General features: G+C 36.9%; 1 protein-coding gene across 1 annotated transcript in view; it reads right to left on the minus strand.

The window, feature by feature from the left end:
- Nucleotides 1–6,082, minus strand: part of LOC126478751 (zinc metalloproteinase nas-14) — a 92,903-nt gene extending 86,821 nt beyond the window's left edge. The window contains exons 1-2 of the mRNA XM_050103726.1: nt 5,949–6,082; nt 3,868–3,995 (exon numbers count right to left, since the gene is read on the minus strand). Coding sequence (XP_049959683.1) covers nt 3,868–3,995; nt 5,949–5,965 — 145 coding nt within the window. The 5' untranslated portion in view covers nt 5,966–6,082. The remainder of the gene's footprint in view (nt 1–3,867; nt 3,996–5,948) is intronic.
- Between the last annotated feature and the right edge of the window lie 5,002 nt (nt 6,083–11,084).

Raw genomic sequence — 11,084 nt, forward strand, 5'->3', positions numbered from 1 at the left:
TAAAGAAGCGAGAAAAAGCAGTCTCATAAACACATCAGCATAACATTAAAAGACAATGACAATGAAACAAATGACACAAAAGAAGTGTGTAAGAAATTCATACAGAAGTTTAACTCAGTTGGCACAAATGAAACACAAGACTGGGCACCCAATTTAAATGTTACAAAAAGCAGCCAATCTTTTTTCATCCATGGCATTACTGAGAAGGATCTCCTTGCAATCATTTCAAAACCTCAAACTAAAATGTCTCGTGGTTGGGATGACATTTCACCTATGCTGCTAGAGGAATGCAGAGGAGAATCAGTGAAGCCTCTGACACATCTAATAAATATCTCCCTCTACAATGGAGATTTCCCTGATCTTTTGAGGACCACTGAAATCCTATTGGTATATAAGAAGGGAATAAAAACAGACATGAAAAACTATAGGCCAATATGATTAACTTCAGAGATTGGTCAATTTTAGAGAAAGTAATATTAAATCAGTCTGAGGCATATTTCATAATACATAATGTATTTAACAATATGCACATTTTTAGAAAAGGAAGATCTACTGTAACAGCAGTAGCAATTTTTATACATGAAATATTAAAGAAACTAGATGAGATAAGACGCCTTTCTGGATATGAGGAAAGCTTTTGATACTGTAAATCATACAATTCTATTGCATAAATTAGAAGCATATGGGATGCAACTACTTATCTCCTATTTGAAAGACAGGAAACAATGTGTCAAGCTAACTTATAAAAGCAATGAACAGTTAGTAAAAACCAAATTAACCCACAGGATACTTCAATATAGTGTGCCCCAAGGAAGTATACTGGGGCCTTTTCTGTTTCTTGTGTATGCAAATGATTTAATCAAACTGCAAAAAAGCAAGGTTGGAGGCTATGCTGGTGACACGTCTTTTGTCAGCTGGGGCATGACATGCAAACTACTACAAACAATTGTGAAATCAATTATACTTTTCTGTGAAGTTATCTTACTGCAAATAAAACAATGAGAACAATCCATTTTTGACAAAATAATTTAGTTGGATGAATAAAAAATTGGCAGTCCTCAACAATCAGTCTTTCCTTCTCATCCTGTCCAGTAAGTCTCCCCTGACCCATGGTTCTGGGTGACTTTCCTGAAATTTACCCCTTTTCCTAGATCTCTCCAGTCGTTTTCCTTCACCCCTCTTCCTTCCCCTTTAACCATTCTGCATGTAGAAGGAGCCATTGGCTCCAAAAGATTGTTTATTATAACCTTCTTTTATGTGTGTGTTCTGTCACTGCTTACTGCAAATAAGCTACTCATAAATAAAGAGAAGATAGTGACAGTGCAATTTATGCTTAGCTGTGGTCAGAATATAAACTGGGCTCTACCTACACCTCCATTGGCCGTTAGCTACACAAACAAACAAGAATTTCTGGGCATAATTGTTGACAAACACCTGTCATGGAAAGAACATGTAGACCATATTTGTAAGAAAATCAGTGCAAATGTCTATCTACTGAAAAGTATCTCAGCCTCCCTGGACCATGATAGCTTGAGACAGATATATTTCGGAGTGATACATCCGATCTTCAGTATGGTATCAAAGTATAGGGTGGGGCATCAAATGTCTATACAGACTGGTTCTTAAGACTACAAAAAAAGGTAATAGGAGTGGTAGCCAAGGTAAACAGGAGACTTGTAGAGAAATCTTCAGAAAATATAAAATACTAACCATCTACTCTAGGTATATCCTGCAGGCAATAAGTTAATGGCTGTGAAACAACATCCAGAATATAATTAACAAACAGTAATGTACGGAGGTACAGTACATGGGGATGGGAAAATTTTCACAGAACTGCAAGTAAAAGAGGGCTACAGACCATAGTATACAAACAATAGGAACCATTTTTTGTAACAGAATTCCATCTGACTTCAAGAGAGCTAATTTAAACACTTCAAAGAATAAAGTTAAGCATTCATTAATAGAAAAAAGCTGTTATTCAGTAGAAGATTTCAAGCTGTAATCTCCCGTAGTAAAACATTGTGTACAGCATCGGATTTATTTTTGAAATTGTCTCTGTAAAACAGTGTATACAGCGTAGGTTTGTTTTTGCAACAACAAAATGATAATTTCTAACCTTCTCTATTTGTATCAATGGGTGCACTTACTAAGTTGACTAAGCCTTTGTATATGTGAATTAAAATCTATGACAATGTCCAAAAACTGATTGTTATATGGACAGTAAATAACAAATAAACAAATTTATTGACCATGCACATGTGTCTATCTGTTTGATTGACCTTTGTACTTTGGTAATCACTGTTACTACAACTGATGAACTGTGATGATAATAAATCATCTTCAACAATAAAGCAATATAATAAAATCATATGAAATGACACATGCAGAATCTTTACTGGTACTGGTAATTTATAGTAATAATGTGAAAGGTGTATACAAAACAGAATTGTGTAGAAGAAAGATAATTCATTCTCAAAAATATTCCCACATCACTTTAAATCTATTATATCCTATGAAGATGGTTATGGATAAATTTAAAGAAAGCTCACTCATTCATGAAGTTCAAAATAGTGTGTGTCAGATTTATTTAGTTCAGACAACTAGCTGTTATGAATAAACTGTAGCTACACTACAAAAAAACAATGTAAAAACAGGAACTCTATCTGTAAGAAAAAATCAGTCATAATTTCTATGCTCAAAGCATAATAAACTCATAAAATAAAGCAATGACAGTGTGAACTATAATCAAACAGAAGTAAAATGAAATGGTAATGCATATGAGGCCCACATATGAAACAGCTCTAGCAGAGATGAAGAAGTGCCAACAAAGTGACTATTTATTATCTCTCACTGTAAATGTCGATGTCACTGCTCTGAGCAGCAGGCAACAGTAATGTCTTTGACACCAGTTTCAGTTTGTTATGTACGTCTGACTTGAGTGTGATGTTGTATTGAAACTTCCTGGCAGATTAAAACTGTGTGCCGGACCAAGACTCGAACTCGGGACCTTTGCCTTTCGCGGGCAAGTGCTCTACCAACTGAGCTACCCAAGCATGACTCACGCCCGTCCTCACAGCTTTACTTCTGCCAGTACCTCGTCTCCTACCGTCCACTGTAGAGTGAAAATTTCATTCTAGAAACATCCCCCAGGCTGTGGCTAAGCCATGTCTCCGCCATATCCTTTCTTTCAGGAGTGCTAGTTCTGCAAGGTTCGCAGGAGAGCTTCTGTAAAGTTTGGAAGGTAGGAGACGAGGTACTGGCAGAAGTAAAGCTGTGAGGACGGGGCGTGAGTCATGCTTGGGTAGCTCAGTTGGTAGAGCATTTGCCCGCGAAAGGCAAAGGTCCCGATTTCGAGTCTCGGTCCGGGACACAGTTTTAATCTGCCAGGAAGTTTCATATCAGTGCACCCTCCACCATAGAGTGAAAATTTCATTCTTGATGTTGTACTGTCTACTCTGTTAGTAATGTATGGAATTGTCTAGTCAGTACCAGTGTACATTATTCCATATACACACATACCAGCACTGCTTTCCTACAAAGATGACATATAATATTACCAAATTCAATTAGTTTCCCTTGAATTTGGTAGAATGCATAAGAACAAAAAAAAGCAGATCCATTAAATTACTAAGAAGGACACTTACACCCCAACCAATGAAAATCTGTTTCAAGAATAGAAGCCCAGAAGGATTTTAAAATTTTCTCACATTCCCTCAGTTCAGCTACTCTTCAGTTCATAAAACTATATCTCAGAAAGTAATGAAAGCATGTGGTCATTTGATTATCATAAGCTTCCTTGAGTTGCCTTTGCAGTCAAAGTTGCGTAAAGTAAAATGTTTTAAGTTTCTTTATAACATTATAACATACCGATTTTCTTCATCTCATCTGCATCAGAGAATTGTCCCTTATGAGCAGGTTCTGGTGGTTTAACTCTATTAGCTATCACTGATGTTACTGCCACTGTTAGTAAGAAGATTGTTATTGACGGCATCCTGCTGGAAAGCAAGACAAGTTTTTCATTCATTTTTGAAGATCTTCAGCGCCAAGTTATCTTGAAATCATTTAGATATATTGATCAAAAGAAAGATTAAGAAATCCAGGAAGAAGCAACAGCAGTATGAATTAGGACGGAGTGACACTCGCCACATAGAGGACTTGTTGAACAGCAGACAGGCACATTTAAAAGTAGACTGTGGGATATACTAAGCTATTGGATTAAGTCCTTCATCAGATGTAGACACTCACAAGCCCATTCACTCACACAAATGGCCACTGTCATCTTCAGGCCTGAGGTTCTGAATGGCAGAGAGTTACATTTAATAATAATAGTCTGCTGTTAATATTCCTATCTAATGTTGAACATATCTTCTATGTTGCGAGTAGAAATCTGCCCTAGTTTTCACATTACTATTTAATTTCGGATTTTCCACTGTTTGAAAAGAAAGACAGAAACGTTCATACTTCCCCTTTGTGAGATATTCGTGGTGATATACATACAGGGTTTCTCAAAACTCGAAAGCAACACTTCAAGATTCGTCATTTACCAAGGAGAAAAATAGCCTAGTAAACATTGGCTCTAAATTGCATACCTTAAGACCTATGAGCACCTCTTCATGTTCAATATTGTGAAACTAATCTCTTCTACTGCATTTATTGGTGACATTGGTTTTACAGGAATTAGGTTTCAGTATAAGGCATGTTTCAGTATAAGGCATGTTTCACCCCTGTTGCTTGAGACATCCTCAGAGACCATGTAGACATTATTGTACAAAATATTATGCACAGAAATATGACTTAAGACTGTGGTAGGAGTGTGGAGTATTCTCTGCCATATGTGCCACAATAGTTTGCAGAGTGTTGATCAAAAACGCCTGATGTTTGTAAAGCTAATGTGTCAAGTAATGTAGACAATGTAGAATATTAAAAATCTTCATCCATACATTAGACTTCACAAATAAAAGTAAAAAAACAATGGTGAACATTCAGAGATGTAGAAGAGATGGAGAAATAGTTAACACATGGAAATATTTGTCAATGATTATTATTTTTGGCACTGTTAACTGTAAAATGTTATTGTTTTTCTACTCTGTCAGTGTTTAGAATGGCTTTAAATAAACATAATACAACTTGTATGAAAGTCACTACTCTGAATAAAGATGCCATTTACCCAGTTGTAGTAAGTAATCATTGTTCCTATCACAACTTATTTAGTATGGTATTTACAAGAGCACAGTGATAACGGTCTCAGGATTACTGCTTTCTACATGCTACAAACATGGGAGCCTTTATACAATGAGCAGTATTACTTGTTATGCCATGTTCAGTACTAATATATAGAAAATTTATAGAAGGAATTGCTACTACATGAACATGTGTGTGTACTAATATATAGAAAATTTATAGAACGAATTGCTACTACATGAAATGTGTGTGAATTAACATCTCAAAACCTGGCCCTCTATTTAGCACTGACAGCTACCCACAATGTTTTGAATGTAAGTAGCTTACAGGTAAGCTTTCAAAAGCATAACCACGCCATTATGTATACTTTGTCCTGGTGTCACAAAATTCAGTTTTTTTCTGTAAATTACATGTGACAGAAATAATATGCTTTCATATTATCTTTTGATGATATGCCACTATTTGGCACCCAGCAGTGTAGAATGTCGTTTTTATTCCTAATACAAATACTTTAGTTTATTTACCAGGAAGTTAATTTTGCTACAAGATCTGATTTGATTTTTTATTGGTCCAGTTTTATCATACAGCACAAATTGTACAGTTGATATTGGACAGGTCAAAGATAATAATACATAGTATTAGCAAAATAGTAGGCAAATTAAAAATAGGTACCTATTACAATTAATTTTGTTATGTATTCAGAAATTCTCTGACAGAATAGAAATAGTGCTTTATTAGAAATGCCATTACTGATTGCAAATAAATACCTGTAAATCTCATCCATGTCACTGAGAACGAAAAAATCAAGGAATCAAATATAAGTTGTGAACAATCAGATGCTTCTTGTCTACTGGGACTTATGGTAATAGAAGCCTCGTGATATTTATAGTTTTGCCATTCCGTAAAATTATGCATTTATCTCTTGCCTCCTGCCTGTTGGTAGAATTCTAAATAATGTTTATGCTTTATTTTTGTGTGCTTTGTTCATGATGCATTTATCTAAAAATATGACTTTTCTGCAGGGAGAGAAAGTGAAGATAATGTTATCAGTGGGTTCACACTGGAATGCACAAGTAGCAGCAGATACACTGGTGTTACAAATGAGGTTATCAATTTTGTCATGGTTTCAGTTGGTAATGTTCACTGAACTGCTGTGTGAAGAAGTTCCCATAGTGTTTTTTCATCTGTTGTCGTTATCACAGCATGTAATGAAACTTCTCTGATATGTATTTTTATTAACTTTAGTTCTTCATTAATATTTAAAATAATTTCAAATGTTAATGTTGGTTTTGCTGAAAAGGAGACGCATTTACAATCTATGTTTTTGATCAACCTATGCCACCTCCTAATTCCATAGTTCTATAATTGGTAATAGTACATCCTTAGAAAGCTTTTTGTCATGTAGTCTTCTATGACACATAAGGTAACTACTCCTTCTTCCTTCCCATCTAACATAAACCAAGATATTGGGAGTCCATAAAAATTAAAAAGAAAATTAAAAACATACCTAATTAGCCGCTCCTGCAGTAAGTTATCTGATCATCTAGATTCAAAGGTTGAAAAATTCCTATTTGCTGTATGACAAATAGTAATCTTCATTGTAAAACAACATGTCTAGTAATAGTGTGTTGTAAGCAGGCCTATGTTGTTACAGATGTAGGCAATTTGAATTTGAATTTGAATTTATTCACCTTCAAAAATTTAACATGTTATTGGTGTAGTTACTTACACATCATGCTACGATACATAAAGCGCATAAAAATTTCATGATATCTACATCACTGACACATTGTTACATACAATGTGAAAATTATATATGTCAGAAACTTTTAACCAGTAATTATCACAGTAATCAGAATTTTATGTCACATACATCTGATTCCTCACACTCTTTTATGGAGTAGTATCCTTCCTTCTTAAACCACTCTGCTACAACATTCATAAATGTATTATAGGGAACATAATGGGCAGCTTTTAGGAATCTATTAAAAAATCTGGGCCTATATGTTTGTGGCTGTTGTGAAACTTAGCCACACTACTGTGGGGTATATATATTGATTGTCCCACCGAGCGTGGTGGCGCAGTGGTTAGCACACTGCACTCGCATTCGGGAGGACGACGGTTCAATCCCGTCTCCAGCCATCCTGATTTAGGTTTTCCGTGATTTCCCTAAATCGTTTCAGGCAAATGCCAGGATGGTTCCTTTCAAAGGGCACGGCCGATTTCCTTCCCCATCCTTCCCTAACCCGAGCTAGCACTCCGTCTCTAATGACCTTGTTGTCGACGGGACGCTAAACAACACTAACCTAACCTGACCTATTGATTGTCCAGTTCTTGTGTTGTGATCATGTACAGACACCTTAAGGTTAAAATTATTTAAATTCTCTTTAACAGCAAGAAGGCAACTGTACATATAGAGGCTTGGGACTATCAAAATATTGAGCTCTTTGAAATGATTTTTACAGGATTCTCTTGAAGTCAGTGCTACTATACATCTGATAGTCTTTTTGTCCCTTGAATACAGTTTTTGAGCTGGGTTAATTACCCTGTAGAAGAGTTCCACAGGTAAGGCGTGAGTGGAAAAATGAAAATATGCATGTACTAGTAGGGTTTTGCTTACATTATTCCCTAGTTTGTACAACAGATAAACCAGATGATAAAGTTTTGAGCACATTTTTTTCTGTATTACTCACCCAGCTGAGATTGTGATCTATGTGAAAACCTAAGAGTTTGATTATTTTTTATGTTCATTAGAGACACTTAAATTGAAAACTATATCTTCAGTTTTATTGTTGTTAATCTATAAATAATTTTCCTGGAACCAATTAGTGCATCGGTTCATTGCCACATTTATATTATGTTGCAGCTCCTCAGCATCATCAACTTCTGACATTATAGTTGTATCATCTGTGTACAGTAATGCCTGACAAGGCAAAAATGAGGGTAAGTCATTTACATATTTAAAAAGAACAGGAATGGACCCAGTACTGGGCCCTGTGGAACACCTTTTGTAACAGGTAGTGACTCTGATCTTTGGCTGTTTATAGTTACCATCTGCTTTTTGTTGTTTACGTATGACGCAGTAAGGTGAAGAGCATGCTCTCCAACTCTGTAGCCCGGAAGGTTTTTTATAAGTATACTATGGGAGACAGTGTCAAAAACTTTCCTCAAATCTAGAAGAGTTGCACAGGTTGTTTTCTTAGTCTCAGGAGATACATATATTTTTCTGGTGATAGTCTCAACTGCTTTGACAGTGGAAAGATTAGGTCTGAAACCATATTGTGAGAAGCTAAGCAGATTATTTTGCCTGAAGTGCTGGTTCACCCATTTGTGCATACAATATTCTATAATTTTTGATATGATTGGCATGAGTGAGATTGGATGATAGTTATTAGGAGATGCTTTATCACCTTTCTTATGGACAGATATTATAATAGTAATTTTTAGGCAATCTGGGAAGATTCCTTCACTTAGCATTTGGTTGATGATTTTGGTTAGTAATAGCAGTAGAACTTCTTTCTTTATATTTTTGACTGGATAATTTGAAAGTCCTTAGGAGTCTTCAGCTTTTGAATTGCTAAGTTTTGCAATTGCTTTGCTAACCTGACTGTAGGATACATGTCCAGCAGAATTTGTCAAGATGCTTACTATAGAGAGCTAGAAGCAAAACTGCAACTTTATTTGCATCTTCAGTGAGATTTTTAGTTGAGCCAGAAGTGTTAAAGTGTGCATTTAAGGCGTTTGGTTGAATTGGAATGATGTGTTTATTTTCAGAGCTTATCTCTGTTTCGATAACTTTCCATGCTGCTTTACACTTATTTATTGAACTGAGTATCATTTTCTGTGTATACTTCGTCCCATTCTACCTCTTCTAGGCTGCTCTTAAAACTCTGTACTCTGTTCACATCAATAAGCCCCTCTGCCTTGTATGAACCTGCCTCAAGCCTGTAAGGTGATATATGTTTTTATTTCCATTATCTGTGCATCATGATCAGATAGCCCATTAACAACTGGGTACACATTAATTGTTTCTGCCTGAGCACTGTCTATGAAAATGTTATCGATAAGTGACCTACTACCCTGCTGCACACGAGTTGGAAAATTTAATACAGATACTAGATTGAAACAACCAAGCAAAGCTTCTAGCTCATTTTTCCTATCCGTATCTTTTAAGAAATCTACACTAAAATCACCACAAACCACTAACTGTTTCTTTTTTGTCTGACAGTTAGCTCAATAACGCCTCTAGATTTTTCATGAATAGCTGAAAGTTACCTTGAGGGGATCCGTAGATTGTTACAATTACTATAGAAGTATATTGCAGTAGCAACTCACAAGCACATGCTTCAAGGATCTGATCTGCACAAAAACTATTTGTTTCAATATTTTTGACTTTGTGTCCAGTTTTTATATGAGTAGCAATTCCTCCTTTTTCCAAGTTGACTCTACATGAATAAGATGCTTATCTGTAATCCCTTAAATTTAACTTCTCCATCCCTGTGGTTACATAGTGTTCAGAGAGACACAAAACATCTATACCTTCAGTATTTACCCCATTTTCTAGGCATACAAGAAGCTCATATATCTTATTTTTCAATCCTCTAATGTTCTGATGAAACACATGAATTTTATTTCTTTGGATACTGCTACAGATATTATGGCACTGTTCTGTTTTAATCTCTTTCAATACTGTCTGTTTGTAACCTGAGTCTAACCTAAATAACATGTCCCTCTGACTCCAGTAATCACAGGTATTTTGTCTTGTGTGCATGTGCCCCCCCCCCCCCCCTACATTTTCTGGAAGAAGATCAACTAATCTATCCTTCCCCCTCCTATTCAGGTGCAAGCCATGACTAGTGTAACATGACATCCCAATTACATCAACAGGCACAGCACAGATATGAGATTTAGTTTCTGCCAACAGTAACCCCCCCCCCTCCTCCCCCCCCCCCCCCTCCCCACACACACACACACACACCCGGCTCTCTGTTAACATGGTTGACAGCCGTATTAACCCAGGGCTGGTCATGGTGCTGCAAAACATCCACAAACCCCACACGAGTGTGAGCTGTTGCTGCTCCTAATACATCCAGGCCACAACTAATACTATAGTCTGAATTGCTAGCCAGGCTGTTTCCCACTCCTCCACTCCTCCTATGATAAGAACATGGTCCTCACCATCAAAAGCTTTGCATAAGGCTCCTAGGTTTTCTGTAACCTGGCTAAGCTTAGCACTAGGTTTCACAATGCTTGTGACCTGTAGAAGTTTGTCCTGTAGAAGTTTGAAGAAAACCGAGTACATGAGAACAGAGAGACATGAAATAGGAACCATCACGATTAATAGTGAAGATCTAACATGTGTGAGTTAGTTTAAGTACCTTGGTTCCACGATCACCATTGACGGCCAACTCACCGAAGAAGTCAACACCAGAACTCAGGCAGCCTGGATGAAGTGGCGAACAACAACCGGAGTCACTTGTGACCGCAGGATGAAAGATAATTTAAAATAAAAAGTCTATCACACTGTCATCTGACCAGTCGCCTTGTATGGTTGTCAGTGCTGGCCAACTACAGTTGATACAGAACACTGCCTAAGTGTAATGGAAACGAAGGTGCTAAGGTGGACATCGGGCCTCACTCACAGCATTAGGAAATAATTTGGTGTTGCACCGATCCAAGACAAGATGCATGAGAGTCATCTTCGATGGTTTTGGCATGTTGTACGGGCCGATGATGACTCTATTGCCGAGGTGGGTTACACACTTGAAGTCGTCGGCAGTAGACCCTCACTACGACCTAAGCAATGTTGGGCTGATACAAAAGATCTTAAATGCATGAACATCCACCCAGATGCAGCCCGTGATAGAGTGAAATGGAGACAACAGACCCACTTAGTGGACCCC

This window comes from Schistocerca serialis, chromosome 1 (genome assembly GCF_023864345.2).
Source record: "Schistocerca serialis cubense isolate TAMUIC-IGC-003099 chromosome 1, iqSchSeri2.2, whole genome shotgun sequence".
Classification (NCBI taxonomy): domain Eukaryota; kingdom Metazoa; phylum Arthropoda; class Insecta; order Orthoptera; family Acrididae; genus Schistocerca; species Schistocerca serialis.